The following is a 22,656-nucleotide window of genomic DNA, read 5'->3' as shown; positions in this document are numbered from 1 at the left end:
ATCTAGGAGTTACAATTCTTACAATTCATTTATCTGTTAGTTCATTACATCTTTATTGCATATGACAAGAGGCCAGAAGAGAAATCCATCACATTTTGGGGGCTCAAAACTCCCACTTCATCAGGTTTGGGATATAAGATAAAATAATGTAGAAAATGTTATCTTGTTTCTCAGTCCTTATGAAGGGGGAGTACTGGCCCCTGAAACACTGCGTCTCTCTTCTCTAAATTCTTGTTTTGCCCCCTAATGAATGGGGAGTATCAAGTCCCCATATTGCGTCTTCTAAACTCTTGTCGTGTGCAACAAAGATTTACTGGACTCACATTAGATCTGTGGCTCTCTCATTATTTCTACTTTCTTTAGACTACTTCAGTGGACAGAGAACTGCCTCTAAAATTTGGATTTCAAGTTCCATCCTTCCTAGTTTTGGGTCCAGAAATCTACTAACACAAACCAGATAGGGACTTTCAGTGTTCCCTTCTCTATTCAAAACTAAAAAATAAAGTCTTGTATTGACTTATAATTGGGCAGGCTGTGGTGAGGTGAGCTAGGAGCCAAAAAGTCTTCACTAAACCAAAGAGGAACCTTCTTCACCTAGAAGTTATTTATATGTCTCACTATCATCACAAATCCAGAAAATATAGGGTTCATTCCTCACATTTGCTTTCTTTTCATAAGAGTTTGCCTAGTTTTACCTTCTCATTGGCTTTCTATTCCATAGAAGCCATGATTTCAACATACTGCACAGATAATGGTCAACAAGTCTGAAACAGCTGTATGAAATATAGGAAAAAATGGCTGTTTACCAGGGTTTTCTAACCAGGGTTTTGTGTAACCTTGGGTTCCTCAAAAGGTTGCTAGGGGTTTCCTTGAGCAATTAGCAATTTCTGATTCTCAGATAAGTTCCCACTGACATCATTGATCTTTTTAGCTATCTGTAAGGGGGTAATTCTTCCCAATGACCACAAGTGTAGGGAACATTCTTCCCACTGACCATCACACTAATTTATCATGAGTTGTAGATATAGTAACTTTCAGCAGAAGCTCCCTGAGACCAGAAAGGTATTTCAAGGGTTCTTCTGTGTTGAAAAGGTTGAGGAACACTGCTCTATATTAGGTTGATCTGTGCAGTAAACCATCCCTCCCAGATTTATTGTCTAGGGCAGCCTTTCTTTTTCCTCAGAGAAACCTCTAAAATATGTTTAAGGTCTTGGGGAACCTCTATTAAATACCCAGTCATCAGGGGACAATTAGAAAATTCCCCTTACAGTGATGATCAGTAGGAAGATTGAAACTTCTACAGTGATGGTCCAAATGCCACCCTTACAGACAGCCATGAAGATAATTTCATCATGAATTTGTTTTTGCCAAATAGTGTTGGCTATTGAAATATTCATGCACCATCAAATGGTAGGTCAATTAGCTACAGCTCAAGGAATTCCTAGCAACCTCTGGAGGAACAGAAGTGTTTCATGGAACCCTGAAGGCTCCATCAAATGGGAGCCCAATCAGCCACAGTTCAAGGAAACCCTGGCAACCTCTGGAGAAACCCAAGGGTTCCATGGAACCCTGCAGGCTCCATCAAATGGGAGTTCAATCAACCACAGCTCAAGAAACCCCTAGCAAACTTTGGAGTAACCCAAGGATTCCATGGAAACCTGAAGGCTCCATCAAATGGGAGGTCAATCAGCCACAGTTCAAGGAACCCATAGCAACCTGTGGAGGAACCCAAGGGTTTCATGGAATGCTGCAGGCTCCATCAAATGGAAGGTCAACCAACCACATTTCAAGCAACCCCTAGCAACCTCTATAGGAACTTAAGGGTTCCATGGAACCCTGGTTAAGAAGAGCTGGTATAGAGGCATAAAAGAATGATAAGGATTGCTCCACCCTCTATTCATAAAGGATGAATTAGTCTCTAATTTTTGGATTTGTGATAAAATTTAGATAATCAGTTACCTTCTAATTCAAGAAGGCCTAACAGTGCTTTGTCATTGTTTTACAAATAACAAAAATCTGGTCATGTTTTAGGCTTGGTTTCATGTAAGTATAAGTCTGGAATAGATAGAAAGGATACTACATGTATTTGGAGAATGACCCGGCTTGTCCTTCACCTTGACATAGACTCTATACTATACTATACTATTCTATACTATACTATACTATTACAGTAGATGTAGTTCCATTAGAATCCAATTTTACTAACACACTGGTGATGGAAAAATACATTTCAATTTCTTTGCACGTGACATAACCATAAAAAACTATTTAGTCTGTCTCCATTTCATATTACTGTGAACCAGAGGTAGGTAGCTGCTTCCGCCAGAGCAGTGGTTCTCAACCACCAGGTTATGGCCCGCTGCTGGGCCGTGGCTTCCTACCTGCTTGGCTGAAGCTTCCTGTCTGCTTCAAAAGCTACTGCTGTCAAATAAGACTCGGACTGCCCCCTAGAGGAGTAGATGATCCTCCTGTGGGACCCTGCCTGCTGCATCACTGAAAACACCAGAGTACTACCTTTATCCTTACTATTTTGTGTGATTAAAAGTACCCTGGCTGAAAGTACTCAATGGGCAGATTGATCTGCACAGGAAGACATCATTAGAAGAGTCACTGGTGGGCAGTTGCAAGGGATTTTTAGTCTTCATCTGTGGGAAATGCTGACTCCTTTCCTAAGGTAAGTTAGGTATTACCATTGACACAAGTGATTTAGAGGGGCATTTTGTCCTTGGGTCTGCTATGCTACTGACATCATTGATATGAAAGACTGTAATTTTTCTGGAGTTTGCTTTCCTACTGACACCAATGATTTCCTTTTTTGGTGACCCTTATATTATTGCCCTCAGTGATTTAGGGGGAGGGGGGGCTGCTAATCTCAGGGGCACCAGAGAGGCTATTTTCCCCTAAAGACCAGGATCCCACCTCACACCAATGAATAAGGGTGTTATTCTCCCCTGTAGGGCACAATCTGGACCCACTGACACCAAAGATTTGGGGGATATTATTCCCTAATAACCACTATACCATTGAATTTGATTTAGAGGGTTATTCTCTCCCAGGGACCACTATCCCAATGACACCAGTGAATTTAGGGGCTTTTCTCCCCTAGTGACTAGAATTTCAATGAGACCAATTATGTAAAGTGATTATTCTGCCGTGGAGGTCACTAACCTCCTGACATCAATGATTTGGGGGGATATTCTATTCTGGTGACCACTACCCCATTGACTTTTCAGTGATTTGCAGGGCTTTGCAATCCTGGAGGCCATTATCCCAGTGACACCAATGAACTGAGGGGTTATTCTCCCCTGGGGACCAGGATTGCAATGACACCCATAAATTAAATGTTTTTTTTCCCCTGGGGCCACTAACATTGGTGATTTGGGGAGATGTTCTTCTCTGCTGACCACTATAACATTGTACTCAATGATTTGGATGGCTATTCAGTCCTGGAGACCATTATCCCAGTGACACCAATGAACTGAGGGTCTAATCTGCCCTGGGGACCAGGATTGCAATGACACCAATGAATTAAAGGAGGTTATTCTCCCCTGGAGCCACTGACACCAATGATTTGGGGAGTTATTCTTCTCTATTGAGGTAATCATTGTCCTCAATAATTTGGGTGGCTTTTCTCTTCTGGGGACCATGACACCAATGAATCTAGGGACTATTCTCCCACCGGGGGGGGGCTGGTTTTCCCAATGTCACCAAGAAATTAAAGAGGGTTCTTCCTCCGGGTCCACAATCCCACTGACACCAATGATTTGGTGACTATTTTCCCTTTTAATTACATAATTTGCATTCCCGCATTTTTATTATATTATTATAAACTTTTTTTATACTGTTGTCGCTTGGTAGGTTTTGGAAGAATTTGCAAGACAATGGTCTCACTAAGGTTGACAATCAATGGCCTAGAGGGAGTCTTCCATCTAGATGTATGGAGAATGCAGGTTATAATGTACCTAGCAAGCCTTTTGGTCATGCTGAGATTTATAGTTCAACTGCAACTGAGACAACACAAGATGCTGCTGTTGGCCATACAACATTGATGTTTCATATAATCAATCCAATTGTTTCAATTGACTGACTTACTGAAAGGATGCTTCGAGGCAGCACCACCAGTGTGTTCACCCACAGCAATCCATTCACCAGGTAGAAAGTTTATTACAAAAGCAATGGACAAAATTGAAATTGATTATTTTAGAATTGATCAATTGTTCCATTCACTAAACAAATGGAATATTTCAACCCTTTCCATATGAAAAATTAATCATACACAACAGGAATGGTAGTACAAAATGATCAGTAATTCTTAGATTTCATGTTGAAACAATTGCAAGACTGGACAACCGAGTTGGCCAACCGTAAAGTAGATGTAAACCATAACTTCCTTTAATTTTGGATAGAGTAGGTAATGGTTAAGACCCCTATCTTGTTTTTTTTATTTCTGTTTCCCATCAGGAAGATTTTCCTTCACTTCCTGTCCAAGGAAGAAAAGGAAGTAAGAGTAAATTTATTTGAAGTTCAGGGAAGTGATGGGGGATAAGAAGGAGGGTTAAGGCGGGGGTGAGTTCATAGGCCCGAAGGTTTATTGAGGACAAAAACACAAAAGGGAGAGTGGGGGAAGGGAAAATCCTCTTCAGACATCCTCTTCCTCCTTAAAGTCCATAAGGTTATAGTCTCTGACCAGACTGTGGACCAGTCCTCAATGGATATCCTCTTCCTGTGGTGGATGAGGCACTTTATGGCAAACCACAAAGCGTCCTTAAAGCAACACTCCCCCCACCAGATGCCATCAATGTCCTACTGTGTAAATGTCACACAGAAAAGTCCATGCAGCACCCCACAGAGGGTGATGGCTGTCTGTGGTACAAAGTCTTTGAGTTCTGGTTCCGGGGCCAAAGCCCTGTGCAAAGGGGCACTCCCAGAAAGCAAGCAGAGCAGTTTCTTCGTGGATGATACAAAAGGTGCAGTGCCTGTATCTGTACTAGTTTTTGGCATGCATGAACACGAAGAGTAAATTTCTTTGAAGTTTGGAGAAATCCCCTCTCAGGCAGTTGTCACCAGAACAGGTTCTGCTATTGCAAAGTACACACACAGTGCATGGGATATATATACTGGGTCCAACACTTAGGTCTCCCATCCAACCTTGAGCCCTGATGAAAGGGGTTCCACTGAGATGCTTGACCATTAACGGGTCCTGTGAAAAGGGGCACTCCTGGAAAACATGCAGAGCAGTTTCTTTGTGGATGATACAAAATGGGTTGTATCTGCACCGTTTTTTGGCATAAATGAATGACCTTAGTGACAAACCCTCTTGGATCATCATCTATGCCAAATCATTGTGCCTGTTGGTGAGTCTCTTTATAGAAACATTCTTCCAGACCACCTTGCAAGTGGCTAGAGGTAGGCCTGGAACAGTCTCCACAGTGTCCTTGGCTTCGATAAACTTGTAGATGGTCTTTTGCATCCACAAGTTGGGCTTAACTCTTTCCAGTCCCTGCTCCTTGATAGACTTAGAAGCATCCAAGTAAAACCAAGAGTGTCCCATTTGTCCCATTCAATGGACCTACAAAGAAGAAGGAGGAAAAAATGGGACCTAGAGGTGCCACCACAGTTCAGTACCCCAAAGTGGGTGATGGGTGTCGGTGGTACAAAGTCTTTGAGTTCTGGTTCCAGTGCCTTCCAGCAGGTCCTATGCAAAGAGGCACTCCCAGAAAACATGCAGAGCAGTTTCTTCATGGATGATGCAAAAAGGGCAGTGTCTGTATCTGCCTATTGTGCCTGTTGGCGAGCCTCTATAAAGAAACATCCTTCCAGACTACCTTGCAAGTGGCTGGAGGTAGGCCTGGAAAAGTCTCCGCAGTGAACTTGGCATCGATCAACTTGTAGATGGCCTTTGGCATCTACAAGTCAGGCTTAACTCTTTCCAGTCCTTTCTCCTTGATAAACTTAAAAGCGTCCAACTAATACCAAGGAGTGTCCCAGTTGTAGGGATGGAGCTGCCCCATTTGTCCCATCCAATGGACCTCCAAAGAGACAGGAGAAAAAAATGGGACAAAGAGGTGTGGCCAGAGTACAGGTCCAGTGCAAAGGGCACTCTCAGAAAATATGCAGAGTAGTTTCTTCACGGATGATACAAGAGTGGAAGTGTCTGTATATGCATAGGTTTCTGGCAGGCATGAATGTCCTTAGTGACACCACCACCCCTCTTGGATCGCCATCCATGCCAGATCTTTAGTGTTTAGTGTTGGGGAATCTCTTTGAAGAAACATTCCTCCAGACCTCCTTGCAAGTGGCTAGAGGTAGACTTGGAACAGTTTTCACATTGTCCTTGGCTTCGATCAACTTGTAGACAGTCTTTGGCTTCCATGAGTTCTTCCAGCCCCTGCAACTTGATAAACTTAAAAGCATCCAAGTAATACCAAGGAGTGTCCCAGATGTAGGGGATGGAGCTTTTCAAATTTGTTCCATCCAAGGGACCTCCAAAGAGACAGGAGAAAAAAATGGGACAAAGAGATGTGGCCAAAGTACAGGTCCAGTGCAAAGGGGCACTCTCAGAAAATATGCAGAGTAGTTTCTTCATGGATGATACAAGAGTGGAAGTGTCTGTATATGCATAGGTTTCTGGCAGGCATGAATGTCCTTAGTGGCACCCCCCACCCCTCTTGGAACGCCATCCATGCCAGATCTTTAGTGTTTAGTGTTGGGGAATCTCTTTGAAGAAACATTCCTCCAGACCTCCTTGCAAGTGGATAGAGGTAGACTTGGAACAGTTTTCACATTGTCCTTGGCTTCGATCAACTTGTAGACAGTCTTTGGCTTCCATGAGTTCTTCCAGCCCCTGCTCCTTGATAAACTTAAAAGCATCCAAGTAATACCAAGGAGTGTCCCAGTTGTAGGGGATGGAGCTGTCCCATTTGTCCCATCCAATGGGCCTCCAAAGAGACAGGAGAAAAAAATGGGACAAAGAGGAGTGGCCAGAGTACAGGTCCAGTGCAAAGGGGCACTCTCAGAAAATATGCAGAGTAGTTTCTTCATGGATGATACAAGAGTGGGAGTGTCTGTATATGCATAGGTTTCTGGCAGGCATGAATGTCCTTAGTGGCACCACCACCCCTCTTGGATCGCCATCCATGCCAGATCTTTAGTGTTTAGTGTCGGGGAATCTCTTTGAAGAAACATTCCTCCAGACCTCCTTGCAAGTGGCTAGAGGTAGACTTGGAACAGTTTTCACATTGTCCTTGGCTTTGATCAACTTAATGTTTAGTGTTGGGGAATCTCTTCGAAGAAACATTCCTCCAGACCTCCTTGCAAGTGGCTAGAGGTAGACTTGGAACAGTTTTCACATTGTCCTTGGCTTCGATCAACTTTAGTGTTTAGTGTTGGGGAATCTCTTTGAAGAAACATTCCTCCAGACCTCCTTGCAAGTGGCTAGAGGTAGACTTGGAACAGTTTTCACATTGTCCTTGGCTTCAATCAACTTGTAGACAGTCTTTGGCTTCCATGAGTTCTTCCAGCCCCTGCTCCTTGATAATCTTAAAAGCATCCAAGTAATACCAAGGAGTGTCCCAGTTGTAGGGGATGGAGCTTTCAAATTTGTTCCATCCAATGTTCCTCCAAAGAGGCAGGAGGAAAAAACAGGCCCTTGAGGTGCCATGTGCAGCCCAAAGTGAGTGATGGCTGTCTATGGTACAAAGTCTTCGAGTTCTGGTTTCCAGGGCCTTCAACAGGAAAAAATGGGACCTGGAGGTACCACCAGAGTCCATTGTCCAATCTATTAAAGTCCTGCAGATGCTGTTGCAAGCAAAGAACACCCTCTGAAAGAAGTACATAAAGAACCCAAGGATTCAAGGAAGATTATGCACAATTAATGTATTTAGACCATATTTCATTATCCTGAAGTTCAGTTTTTGTGGTGAGCCAGATGTAGCGGGAGATGCGGAGTCATTTGGCGATTAGTGAGCAGGAAGAGATAATGCAGACATACAAGGCTCTTCCTCCAGAGCTCAATCTCCACATTAATGTACACTAATACCATTTTGTCGTCTAATGGACGCTAATACGATCTTCGCTCGGTCGTGCACGTAGCAGATTCCTCAGACATTAGCGTAATGGCCGCCGGAGCCCCTTAATACATCTCATCTAAACGTTTCACAGTGATGACGTGAAAAAGGCAGCCGAAGGAAGATATTAGAGCATTTCATTTCCCCCGACAGTAATCACCAACTCCACGCTGACGAGACAGAGCAGACTATTAAAGCGCCATGGCGCAACGAGCAGGGAAAACCGCTGAGACAGGCTCTCCAATGGCTGCCTAATCCCTTCCCATTCCTGCGCTCGTTTATTTTCATTTGGAGAGTTTTGTTTACAAATGAGGAGAAATAGAGACGTTTCCAGAACTAAGTCTGGTGAGCCAGACGCGCCCGACGAATGGATATGGCTTTGTTCGTTTTAAAGACATGCTCCAGGCGAAAGAAAAAAAAAAAGACTAGCGATAATTCTGTGTGTGGCCATGTTGGAGAGACTTCCCTTTACTTCCTGTCCCAGTTGCAGTGAGATTTCTAATCTCCATACCTGGGAACTTTCCGGCTTTTGCCCAGAGAGGCCGAATTTTTACGTAGGTTTTTGGTTATCCTTTGGCTGTCTGCTGATTTACAGGAGGGAATGCAACTTCTCTCCTTCCAATGTCTGCCCACTGTGGGCGAAGATGGGCGCCCATTGAGAACAGACTCTGATTTACATTCCAGGAAGGTGCTGTGGTCAAAAGGAGGTGCGAACTGTGGGTACATGGATGGTGGGGGGGAGCAACTGGGCCCACCTTTCCACCTCAATGCCCCAGAATCCCTCCCCTAGAGCCACCCAGGACCTCCTAGTTCAATGCACCCCGCAGCTTCCCCCCAACCTCCTAGCTCCCCTACACTTCTTCATCACACTGACACAGATGCCAAAGCAATCCTTCTAAGCCTGACACCACCGACGCAGCTGCATTTTGTATTCCCACTGACAGTGATGCAGGGGCATTGTTTTGCCAGTGACACCACTGACACAGGAGCATTTATGTCTTTGCACTGATACCACTGACAAAGGAGCATTTTCTCCTTCCAGTGACACCACTGACACGGGAGCATTTATGTCTTTGCAGTGATACCACTGACAGAGGAGCATTTTCTCCTTCCAGTGACACCACTGACACGGGAGCATTTATGTCTTTGCTGTGATACCACTGACAGAGGAGCATTTTCTCCTTCCAGTGACACCACTGGCGCAGGGGCATTTTTTCCTTTCCAGTGACACCACCAAGGTAGGAGCATTTTCCCCTTCCGACGACACCATTAGGACAGGAGCATTTTTTTTCCTTCCAGTGACACCACCAACACAGACGCTTTTTCACCTCCTAGTGACATCACTGCTGCAGGGACATTTTTTCCTTCCAGTGACACCATCAATGCAGGAGCATTTTTACCTTTCCAGCGACACTATTAACACAAGCACATTTTTTCCTTTTCCAGTGACACCATTAACACATGAGAATGTTTTTTTTTTTTACTTTCCAGTCAAACCACTAACACAGAAGCATTTGTTTTCCTTCCAGTGACACCAGTGACGCAGGACCATCTTTTCCTTCTAGTGACACCACTAAGGCAGGGACATTTTTTACTTTCAGTGACATCAATGACACAGAAGCATTTTGTCCTTCCAGTGACATCACCAATGCAAGAGCATTTTGTCCTTCCAGTGACACCACTGACATAGGAGCATTTTTTTCCTTTCAATGACAGCATTGACACAGGAGCAATTATTTCCTTCCACTGACACAGGAACATCAGTGACACCACTGATGGAGGAGTATTTTTTCCTTCCAATAATACTACCAGTAAAGCATGTGTACCGCTATTCCATTCTTTTGTTCGCCGCGGTGTGTCACAACCATTGAAATATTTTGGCGCATGCCTAAACCAGTACATATATTTTGGCACGGTGCCATGTGCAACGCTGCTAGCCCCACCCCCATTTTGCCCTTTACCCCCCCAAAATGGAAAGAGAATAGTCTATCCCAGGAATGCTATGTCTGTTTTCATATTGTGTATTAAACAGGCAGCTGTCTTCTGTACTAATGACATCATTTACATTATTATTGCATCATTAAAAAGCAATAAACCCCCCTTCACATCACTTTGCAGATGTTGTGTATATATATATATATATATATATATATATTATATATATTTATGCACTATATTGCCAAAAGTATTGGTCCCGCCCTCCAAATCATGTGATTCAGGTGTTCCAATCCCCTCCATGGACACAGGTGTATACAATCATCCCCTAGGCATGCAGACGGCTTCTACAGACATTTGTGAAAGAATGGGTCGCTCTCAGGAGCTCAGTGACTCCAAGCGTGGTCCCGTGATAGGTGGCCACCTGTGCAATAGGTCCATCCGTGACATTTCCTGGCTACTAAATATTCCACGCTCAACTGTTAGTGGGATTATAAAAAAGTGGAAGCAACTGGGAACAACAGCAACTCAGCCACCAAGTGGTAGGCCACGTCACATGACAGGGCGGGGTCAGCGCATGCTGAAGCGCACAGTGTGCAGAAGTCACCAACTGTCTGCAGAGTCAATAGCTAAAGACCTCCAAACTTGGTGTGGCCTTCAGATGAGCCCAACAACAGTGCGTAGAGAGCTTCATGGAATGGGTTTCCATGGCCGAGCAGCTGCATCCAAGCCTTACATCACCAAGTACAAAGCAAAGCATAGGATGAAGTGGTGTAAAGCACGCCGCCACTGGACTCTAGAGCAGTGGCGACATGTTCTCTGGAGTGACCAATCACGCTTCTCTGTCTGGCAGTGCGATGGACATGTCTGGGTTTAGTGGTTGCCAGGAGAACGGTACTTGCCTGACTGCATTGTGCCAAGTGTAAAGCTTGGTGGAGGGGGGATTATGGTGTGGGGTTGTTTTCAGGGGTTGGGCTTGGCCCCCTAGTTCCAGTGAAGGGAACACATAAGGCATCAACATACCAAGACATTTTGGACACTTTCATGCTCCCAACTTTGTGGGAAGAGTTTGGGGATGGCCCCTTCCTGTTCCAATATGACTGCCCACCAGTGCACAAAGCAAGGCCCATAAAGACATGGAGGAGCCAGTTTGGGGTGGAGGAACTTGACTGTCCTGCACAGAGTCCTGACCTCAACCCCATAGAACACCTTCGGGATGAATTAGAGAGGAGACTGTGAGCCAGGCCTCCTCCCCCGACATCAGTGCCTGACCTGACAAATGTGCTTCTGGAAGAATGGTCCAACCTTCCCATAGACACCCTCCTAAACCTTGTGGACGGCCTTCCCAGAAGAGTTGAAGCTGTTATAGCTGCAAAGGGTGGGGCCAACTCAATATTGAACCCTACGGACTAAGACTGGGGGGCCATTAAAGGTCATGTGCGTGGAAAGGGCGGGGCCAACTCAATATTGAACCCTATGGACTAAAACTGGGATGCCAATAAAGTTTGTGTGCATGAAAAGGACGGCCGACCAATACTTTTGTATATATATATATATATATTTTTTTTTTTTTAGCAACAAATATTATCCTTGCTAAAGGAGACAAATGTATTACAAATTTTCAGTAAGCGGCTCTAGTGTATTAAACCATTAAGCTCCTAAACACAGCAAGCCGTAAAGAAGATTAATGAGGGGTGATGGAAAACAATTTCTAAGTTGTTCATCGTGTCCAGAGCACACAAATACCTTAATATGCTGCAAATGTTTCAAAGCAAAAAAAATGCTCATAAATGCCCAACATGAATTAGTGCTAATATATAATGAAGAAAGCATTTCTATGTATTGTTGTGCTATGAACATACCTGGGAACTTTTGTTAACTATAGTCCCTGAGAATAGGGGTGGAGCGGTGGGCAGGACTAATGCATAGTACCAGGGGCGGACTGACCATTTGGAAACTCAGGCACTGTCCGAGGGCCCGGGGTCAGTAGGGGGCCCCATGAGATACCCCTGGTACCTTTTTCATAGGCTTTTTTGAGTTTGGACAAGGACACAGAAGCCCCATGATCCCCTATTGCCCGGGGGCCCCATGAGTTGTCAGTCCACCCCTGGTCTATTGATATCTCCTACAAGAAGGTCTACTGACATCACCTACGGGAAGGTCCACTGACATCACATTTGAAAAGGTCTACTGATACCACCCAAGAGAGGGTCTACTGACATCACCTAAAAGAGGATCTACTGACATCATCGGAGAGAGGGTCTACTGACATCACCCAGAAGAGGCTCTACTGACATCCCCTACGAGGATGTCTACTGATATCACCTGAGAGAGGGTCTACTGACTTCACCTAGGAGAGGGTCTACTGACATCACTTTTGAAAAGGTCTACTGATACCACCCAAGAGAGGGTCTACTGACATCACCCAGAAGAGGCTCTACTGACATCCCCTACGAGGATGTCTACTGATATCACCTAGGAGAGGGTCTACAGACATCACCTACGATTTTTGTTATCCAGGTTGCAACCTTTATTGTCCCCAGTTCTACTGACACACCTTCTGTTCAGTTCCAGTATCCTCTTCAATACATTCACAGTCAGGGGTCCCCACAACTTCCATCATCTGCATTTCGTTCCTGACATACTGTTCACGGTCATGCCACCCCCACTCCTGCCCTGCACATGTTGCACACTGTTATACCCTACGCACTCCTCTTCTGTACATAGGCTTTTTTGAGTTTGGGCAAGGACACAGGGGCCCCATGATCCCCTATTGCCCGGGGGCCCCATGTGTTGTCAGTCCGCCCCTGCATAGTACACCACAGCAAGTAGGGAGGGGGTGGCAAAATTGCATTAACATTGGGAGGGGCTTCCAACTTGCAGAGGGTAGGAGGCTTATGGAAGTAATGGGCCGAGTGCAGGTGGCCTAGCTGGCCTCTTCGGTTGAGGGAAAGCCTGGATTGGCAGCCATGTAGGTGATTCCTGCTATGCTAGGGGATCTCACCCTCCACACCGCCCGCTCCACATGGCTCCTTCTCTTCTTGTTCCGGCAGTCAGTGAATGAAAATCTCTCTATTGAATACATGTCCGGAATCTGGATTTTGAAGATGTAAATGGTTACGGCAATCGGTACAAAAATTGTGGCATTGCCAGATATGGATATTAAATACTTATCAAAGACAATTAAATGAGAAGGAAGTTAGGCTTCCAGGACAGTATAATTGGATACATATAAAACACCCAACTTACAAAAATGTAGCAATAACCCGTAATATTTAGTTTACAGTATAACTAAACCCAAGAGCACGCAGTTGTTTTTTTGGGGGGTTTTTTAGTTTTTTATGACTTTTTTCCCTGTACTCTCACCCAATAACCATACCAGTAAGGTACATCCTGTTCTAGTTTTTTTTTTCTTTATTTGTTTCTGTCCTTGAAGCAGTATTGAATTCAAAAGCAAACATGTATCACATTGCAGATTACCAAAATTAATAGATGTGATGTATGCATTCATTTTCTTTTTTAGGTTTTCTTTCTTATATTTGAACCTGTTGATTTGGTTAGTAAGTCTGTTGTTTACTTGGGGTTTTTTTTTTAAAGAACAAGCTCTCTTTTACATCAGTTTACAGAAATGAGACAAAGCATTTTCCACTGGCAGGGGTGCTTACAATGATCAGATTTTATTTATTTTTTCCCAAAAGGAAAAAAAAGACATTCACTGTAACTGATTATAAAGTGTGAGCTGGAGTTTGGCTTCAATTTGTTGTTAGTATCATTAAATTTGCTAGTCCATCTAACACTCACCACCTCACAAACAGGGGTACTTACAATGGTCAGCTTGTACACAGAGAAGAGACAAACCATTTTCCACTGGCAGGGGTGCTTACAATGATCAGATTTTATTTATTTTTTCCCAAAAGGAAAAAAAAAAATGTTCACTGTAACTAATTATAAAGTGTGAGCTGGAGTTTGGCTTCAATTTGTTAGTATCATTAAATCTGCTAGTCCACCTAACACTCACCACCCTACAAATCAGGGGTACTTACAATGGTCAGCTTGTGATTATTTATGTAAATACCTTTGTCCTAAAAAGAAAAAAAAATGACGTGCTGTCAGGAGCGGACTGACAACTCATGTGGCCCCCGGGCAATAGGGGATCATGGGGCCCCTGTGTCCTTGCCCAAACTCAAAAAAGCCTATGAAAAAGGTACCAGGGGCATCTCATGGGGCCCCCTACTGACCCCAGGACCTCGGGCAGTGCCCGAGTTTTCAAATGGTCAGTCCGCCCCTGCGTGCTGTAAATAATAAAAGCATGTGAGCTGGAGTTTGGCTTCAATATGTCAGTGTATTTAAATTTGCTAGTCCCCACTCCCTAGACTGAAAATGCAGCTGTCCAAAAGTGCCCCCCTCCATCCATCCATTCATCATGTTACTGGCCAGATCACCAGGTGAAAATGGCAGAAATCTAAAAAAAAAGAAAACAAATGCAGCCACCACCATCTAATGATTGGTAAGCTGCAATATATTACATTTTTGGTTTTGGGTTCAATACCACTCCACTAGCTTGGCAGAGGTCCCACCCTACAACAAAATATTTAAAATTCTATTTTAAAGTGTAACTACGACCTGCTAAGTAAATGGACCCCTTAGCTCTATGGAAAGGCTTCATCCTACCTGGGGTTGACCCAGCATTATAGTGGCTCTGGGACATTGAATAAAAAAACAAATCACCCTTCTAGGTAGGTGCATTTTTCTAGCTGTTACCAACCCCCCCCCCCCCCCCCCCCCACACACACACACACCTAGTTGATTTTTGTGTGCACCGCATCTTTATTTGCACTCTGTGCTTTCTATGTTTTTAGTTTTCCAGAATAGCAATACCCAATAATGACCACAAGATGGCAACCAAGGAACATTTATTTTAAGCCCCAGATGCCTTTCCTGGAAGTCTGGAAGTTTTGACAATAAAGTTTATTTAAATTGTATGTCAAGGCAAAATAAACATGGATGAATAAATAAGTAAATAAATACATACATAAAGAAAACATATTTAGTACATCTCTGCAATACATGCACATTCCCCGTGTTTTATCATTTGTTTATCATTTAAACACACTGCAAATTCAGAAAAATAATTGTTGATGATCCAGAAATATAGTGGGGTCATCTTGTTAGTTGTTCTGTGAATCACAAAAGTAGCTGAACAGAATAATAAATATTTTCTATGTTTTTATGGCAGTGAAAGAGACTAAGGGAGGGGTAAATAGAATGAAGGGAGGGCAGAGGGAGAGGGTGAATAGAAAGAGAGATAGAGGAAAGGAGGGGGAGAGGGAGAGAAAGAGAGAAGAGAGGGCAGTGAGACGGAGAAATAGAAAGGAAGGGAAGAAAAGGAGAGAGAAAAAGAAGAAAGGAAAGGAGAGATAGAAGAAATGACAAGGAGGGGAAATAAAAGAAAGAAGGAGGGGGGGAGAGAAGGAAGGGAGAAGAAGAGAGAGAAAGAGAAGAAAGGGGGGAGGAGAGAGAGAAAGAGAAGAAAAGAGAAGGAAGGGGGGAGAGTTAAAGAGAGAAGAAAAAGAGAGAGAGAAGGTGAGAGAAAAAGAGAAGAATGGAGGGGGAAGGGTGAAAAGTGAAAGAGTGAAAAAAGGAAGAAGGAAAGTGAAAAAGAGAATAAAGGAGGAGGAAAGGGGGAGAGTGAAGAAAGGAAGGAAAGAAGGAGAGAGAGGAAGAGAAGAAAGGAGGAGGAAAGGAGGAGAGCGAAAGTGAAAAGAGGAAAGGAAGGAGAGAGTGAAAGAAATAAAAAAGGATGGGGGGAAAGGAGAGAGAAGGAAGGAGGGGAAGAAGGAGAGAGAAAAAGAGTAGGAAGGAGAACAAAAAGTAGACAAAGAAGAAAAGAGAGGGAAGAGGGAGGGTGAAAGAGAAAAGAGGAAAGGGGGGAGAGAGCGAAAGAAAGAAGAAAGGGTGGGGAAAAGGAAAGAAGAGAGAAGCAAGGAGGGGAATAAAGAAGGAGAGAAAGAGAAGAAAGGAGGAGGAAAGGGGGAGGGCAAAAGTGAAAAGAGGAAAGGGGGGAGAGAGCGAAAGAAAAAAGAAAAGGATGGGGGGAAAGGAGAGGAGAAAGAAGGAAGGAGGGGAAGAAGGAGAGATAAAAAAAGGAGAAAGGTGGGGGAGAAGAAGAAGAGAGAGAAAGAGTAGGAAGGAGAAGAAAAAGGAGACAAAGAAAAAGAAGAAAGCAGAGGGGGGGGGGGTGAAAGAGAAAAGAAGAAAGCAGGGAGAGTGAAAGAAAAAAGGGGGAGAAGTAAGAAAGAAGGGGGAAAAGGGTGGCGGGGGTGAAAGAGAAAAGAAGAAAAGGGACAAAGTGAAAGAGAGAAAAACGGAGGGGAAGAAGGAGAGGAGAGAGGAAGAGAAGAAAGAAGAGGAAAAAGTAGAGAAAGAAAACAAGAGGGGGAGAAGGGCATAGATTAAAAAGAAAGGAAACTAACATGGTGGCAGTGCACTGCCAAAAATGTTGGCAAGGATTGTTGTGGTGCCAACAACACATTGCAACAATACATGTAACCTGTGTTGCCACGCGTTACTGTGACACAATAGTGTACATTGGCCCTCCTCGTGGATTGACTTAGTACATCTCTGAGAGAGAGGGGAGAAAGAGAGAGAGACAAAGAAGATGTAGTGCTCACCCCTGAAGGGGCTGTTGAAGATAGACAGGGTCTCCTGAGTAGTACAGAGGGTGACAGTCACCCACGCACAGTCCCACTCACACTGACAATAAAGGCTCAGTCTAGGGGATGTCTTTGTAGGGTTTATTATTGAGGACAGGGGCGGACTGACCATTTGGAAACTCGGGCAGTGCCCGAGGGCCCGGGGTCAGTAGGGGGCCCCATGAGATGCCCCTGGTACCTTTTTCATAGGCGTTTTTTAGTTTGGGCAAGGACACAGGGGCCCCATGATCCCCTATTGCCCGGGGGCCCCATGGGTTGTCAGTCGGCCCCTGATTGAGGAACTTTAACAAGAGAGGGGTTTAGGGTCACAGGATACTCCAAAACAATCAATGATCACAGTAGAAGGATGAACTTCCCTCTAACCTTCCTAAGAGAGGATTTTCTGAGGGTAGCAGGGTATGGCTAGGATGTTGACTGTCCCACAACAGCACTCCATTAGGCAACCTCTGGTAACTGGTTCCCCTATGGCACTCCGGCCCAAATATCCATCCCAGTGAAGCCTTTATTCACAGTGTCCCAGGAACTGTCCCTCACCCAGCATCCTCAGGCAAATCCTCTGTGAAGGAGATAAAGATCCCTCTTTCAGTCCAGGACTCAGAAAGTTCCTTTCAGCAAGGTTACTTTGGCAATTCTTTTCAGGCCCTCAGCTTAACACCCACTGAGGCCCAAGCAGCAATCTCTTGTCTTTCTGGCTATCTCAACAGCTCCCCAGGAGACTGAAACACTCCTTGAAAGAGAAAGAATATTCTTCTTGGACTTCCAACACATTTATCACCTCCTTAGCCACCTTCTGGATGCCCCCCTCCAGGGATTTGCCAGGGCATGATAAATATTTAGCTGATCATTTGAATCTCCTTCCCTATGCACTGGAACCTTCTTCGAGAGGCAGGGGAAAGCAATGAACTCTTAGCTCAGGAATCCTGATCAGTCCCAACCGATTAACAACCACACCACTAACTACAATTGGGCCAAAGTTCAATTTATCTAGCAACCTAACTAGGAGGGTGCTACAAAAAGACTAGTACTAGTGATAAAGGTACCTGTGGAGTGGTTGGCTGATATCTGATATTCATTTGGGAATGATAGCATTGAGGAACACAGTTCTCATGGTCCTGCTTCCTTATTTATACTTTGATTTTCCACTCACTTTATGGATCTGGAACACAAAGAGCTGGAAACTCAATCTTCATCTTGAACTCTCTTCCTTGTCCAAGCAGAGGTGGACATAGTGCCTTATACAGCCAGTACTGCTGCACAAAGGCCTATGAGAAACATGAGGGACCATCACGAGGATACAGAAGGAGCATCCAGATGCTCAGGTATTCAGGGAGCTGCCAATCAAACGTGCAGGGGAACCAGAACTCAACAAGGATTTTAGGGTTGTAGCATTGGACCAGCTTCATTGGTGTTGATAATGCCAAAGGAAGTCATGCCATCTGTATGGTTGAGCTTAGTGGGATCACTGGTAACATTTGTTTTTCAGAATGAACTGCACTCCTGTGATCCATAGCAGTAGGACCAAAAAAACTTTGGTCATACTTCTCCTTTAATAATCATAGCGCTCTCTGCATTCCCACCATTAGTTTATAAAAAAAATCGTTTAAAATTGACTCACATAAAACAGTGCACTAAAACTGGTGCGCTTCAGATTATCAGCCTGTGTTTCCCCCTAAGATGCACAGTCAGCAAGTACCTCATAAGATGGCATTCCACTCAGTTCCAGTTGCAGTGTGACATCACCGGCTCCCCCTTACGTGTTGTGTCACCCAATCACATGACTTCCCATAGGGAGGAGCCGATGATGCCATACCACAACTGGAAGTGCAAATAACGCCATCATGTGAGGTACCTGCTGACTGTGCATGTTTATTTTTTATATTGAATATGTAGAGATAATTTATTATTCTGGAAGTATCACATATTTCACTATCGGTGCACTAAGGAGAAGGTTGTCAGGAATGGACTCAGCACTGGTGGTGGGACTCACCTGCCGTGTGGGCTGCAGTACCAGGGCTGACCAGCGGGTGCTCTCAGCAGCCAGAAGCTCACTCCTGCAGTCAGCCAACACCTGAAGCTGATTGCAGGAAGTGTATTTAAGGAATGACCAGGCCTTTGATCAGGGCCTTGGTGTATGTTTCCCATGAACCCCTGTACCTGGTATCCTGTGTTCCTGCCTCGTTGCTGACCCTGCTTTTATCCTGACCTCTGCTGACTGTCTCCTGTTGAACCCCTGGCTTGCCTGACCATCCTTCTGCCTGATCCTCGGTACCGCGCTTCCCGCTACCTGCTGAACCTGGCTTGTGACCCCGACCATTCTCTGCTTGCTCCTCCTGTACCACGCTGCCCGCACGATACCGACCCGACCTGTCTGACTACGCTTACTTCACCTGACGATCCATACCGCACGGATCACCTTTAGTAAGTCTGCCTGCCTCTTACCATCAGACTCCGTTCCTGCACTCCCCTGCCAGTACTCTCTACCACAGCACTCAGGGGTCGCGACCTGGTTCCAGTCTGCACCAAGTCCATCCCCACCATCAGGGGCCCTGGTGAATAGCAGGCTGGGACTTAGACCCCGCGCCCTGAGGAAATCCGTGCTGTGGGCTGCTAGAGACACTGCCAGGCGGCACCTGACAGTACCTTACGGCCTGCCTGACCATTCCACCTCTCCAGCCTGACTACGCCTGTGTTCCTGAAGCCTGCTACTTCCCTGTGTCAGTCCACACATTTCTGGTCATACCCGGATCCCTAACAAAGGTATTTTGCGGCACTCAGTTCCGGTTGTGGCGTGACATCATCGGCTCCTCCCTACATGCGTCATCCAATCACGTGACTTCCTATAGAGAGGAGCAGATGATGCCATACCACAACTGGAAGTGAGAGTAACACCATCTTGTGAGGTACCTGCTGGCTGTGCATGTTTATTTTTTTATATTGAATATGTGGAGATCATTTATTATTCTGGAAGTATCACATATTTCACTATTGGTACACTAAGGGGGAGGTATTGTGTGGAACTCAGTTGCAGTTGTGGCATGACATCATTGGCTCCTCCCTACATGTTGCGTCATCAATCACGTGACTTCCCATAGGGAGGAGCAGATGATGCCATATCACAACTGGAAGTGAGAGTTGGCTGGCCATACACTATACAATTTTCTGTCCAATTTCTGCCCAATTTCTTTTAGATTTACCTTCCACTATGTAGTGCAAGGGCCTGCCTAACTGGATACAACTGAAAGTGTCATTTAGGTTTGACCTCATATTATATGGTTTTTGGTAAATCTAAAGTAAAAATCTCAAGAAAATTATATAATATATGGCCAGCTTAACACCATCTTGTGAGGTATCTGCTGACTGTGCATGTTTATTTTTTTATATTGAATATGTGGAGATCATTTATTATTCTGGAAGTATCACATATTTCACTATTGATGCACTAAGGAGGAGGTATTGTGCGGCACTCAGTTCCAGTTGTGGCGTGACATAATCTGCTCCTCCCTACGTGTTGCGTCACCCGATCACGTGATTTCCCATAGAGAGGAGCAGATGATGCCATACCACAACTGGAGGAGATATTGCGCAGCACTGTTTTTTTTTATTTATTGAGTTAATTGAGTACATCCCGTGAATGCCCAACTATTCATACAGCCAGTGCAATCATCATTTGGAGCTCTGTATAACACCACATGGATGCCTATTGCCACCCGTATGAGCATCAAGGCAGGGACTGTTTCTCTGCATGGGATCGTTTGCTGTCTATGTCCATCGCTGAACTGATGGGCTTCGGTTGGATTTGTGTTGATGGGCAAATGCGTCTGGCTTTCAGTTCTGCTTTTGACATCCGTTTCAAATGCGCCTGAGATCATTCAGAAGTCCTTGACAGGTGCCATGGACCTTCATCAAGCACTTTTGCATTCCCATTGACTTGTATGGAGTGGGAAACAGTCTTTTTATTAGTTTTCTTCATAAGAGAAATGTAATACAGCAAATGGAGAAATACTTTGGAGGAGCAATAAAATATACGAAAGTGCAAGTGAAAAACAATATGATGTGGGAAAAAAGACCATCTAAGCGCTCTACCTATCACTTAGGAAATAACCTGGTCACCTAACCAATTTCCTTCATTCACTAACGTAGATAAATTAATATTCTGTAGACATTTGGGCACCAGATACTAACACACGGACCTTCCTAATGATGTGATAGTAACATTTTGACAAATTTCCCTTTTCTAGAGAGAGGCAGCAAAGCTCATTTCAAACAGAAAGGTATTGTATCAACCTGAACATGGAAAATGTGTGAGATGTCCATTGCTGGTTTTATAGAGTTTTCTGTTCACACCAGAAAAATCTTTAGTGTCTATTGAAGGGTTCGTCCACCCAAAAGCGATGTTTCAGATATCAGTATCCAAGAGTAACCTGATAAAATAACCAATCTACTAAATTATTATCATTATTATTATTATTATTACATCGAGTTTATACAGCACCAAAGGGTTTGCTCAGCGCTGTACAATAGAGGGGGGGGGGACAATACATGAAACAGTACAGCAACAACAAACAGCACACGAGGGGTTAGAGGGCCCTACTCTTTCGAGCTTACAATCTAGGAGGGAGGTGGTAGTGGTACAGGAGGAAGTGGCTGTGGGGGATGGAGTGGTGGAAGGAGTGGAGGAGATCGGCTGTTAGGTGAGGGTGAGGTAGGCTTCCCTGAAGAGGTGGGTTTTTCAGGGAGCGCCTGAAGGTGAGGAGGGAAGGTGACAGTCTGATGGATTGGGGTAGTGAGTTCCAGAGGATGGGGGAGGACCTGGAGAAGTCTTGCAGTCGTGCATGGGAGGAGGAGACCAGTGAGCAAGATAGAAGGAGGTCCTGTGAGGAGCGAAGGGTACGGGTAGGGTGGTACCTGGGAATCAGGTCGGTGAGGTAGTTAGGGGCAGTGTTGTGAATGGCTTTGTAGGTCAGAGTGAGTAGTTTGAATTTGATGCATTGGGCGATAGGGAGCCAGTGGAGGGAGAGGCAGAGGGGGGTGGCAGAGGTGGAGCGGCTGGTGAGGTGGATGAGTCTAGCCATTGAGTTCAGGATGGTCTGAAGCGGGGAGAGCCTGCACTGGGGTAGGCCGGTGAGGAGGGAGTTGCAGTAGTCGAGGCGTGAGATAATCAGGGAGTGTACGAGTAGTTTAGTGGTGTCTGGGGTAAGGAAGGAGCGTATCTTGGCGATGTTGCCAAGGTGGAGCCTGCATGTGTTTGTAAGTGATTTGACATGAGATTGGAAGGAAAGGTTTGAGTCCAGAATGACGCTAAATGACTCCAGAAAGAAGACTAGCCTCTCTGACTCTCTTACACAGCTCCAGTCAGAGGACTAGTCCAACTTCAAATGCCATAGCAAACAAACACGACCCCCACTGGGCAACCTCAGCTTATTAAGCCTTTTATTGGAACGTCTTTGGGTTACGTCCCTGATTTCTGAGTCCATTCTCTGACGCGTTTCACTCAATGCATATAGCTTCAAACATGCTTGTGACAAGGGTACATCTATACTCAGACAAAAAAAGTTAACAAAAAAAAAAAACCAAGCCCCCCCCCCCCCCAAAAAAAAGAAAAAATACAAAAGAAAACCCAACCCCCCAAAAAAACACACACACACAAAAAGTGGGCAGACTTGATGGACCATTCCGTCTTTTTCTGCCGTCACCTTTCTATGTTTCTATGAATACCTGGACACAGGAAAGGGATATTTAAACCCAAAATTTGCTTTATGGGAGTTTTTTTATTTTTTTGGGCTATTTGTTGTTATTTTTATATTAATAAATGGGTGCATTGAATTATTTTATATTGTTGCAACAATCTTGTAGGTTTATTGGAGTATGTGTAACAATTGGGAAGATTTTCTAAAACTGAAGAGTGGAAAATCTGGTGCAGCTTTGCATAGAAACCAATCTGC

At 44.6% G+C, this 22,656-nt stretch overlaps 1 protein-coding gene across 4 annotated transcripts in view; it reads left to right on the top strand.

The window, feature by feature from the left end:
• Positions 1–22,656, top strand: part of LSAMP (limbic system associated membrane protein) — a 1,064,612-nt gene that overhangs the window by 1,017,398 nt on the left and 24,558 nt on the right. For 2 of the 4 annotated variants that reach the window (XM_089670764.1, XM_089670766.1), the window contains exon 8: positions 20,953–20,985. The exons of the other annotated variants lie outside the window; for them this stretch is intronic. In XM_089670764.1, the coding sequence (XP_089526890.1) occupies positions 20,953–20,985 (33 nt within the window). The remainder of the gene's footprint in view (positions 1–20,952; positions 20,986–22,656) is intronic. 4 annotated transcript variants of the gene reach the window in all.

Source organism: Staurois parvus, unplaced genomic scaffold, assembly GCF_062004578.1.
Source record: "Staurois parvus isolate SC_StPar_1 unplaced genomic scaffold, SC_StPar_1.0 ptg000095l, whole genome shotgun sequence".
NCBI classification, from domain to species: domain Eukaryota; kingdom Metazoa; phylum Chordata; class Amphibia; order Anura; family Ranidae; genus Staurois; species Staurois parvus.
Note: the sequence above shows the minus strand (reverse complement) of the source record. Positions and strands in the feature narration are given on the sequence as shown.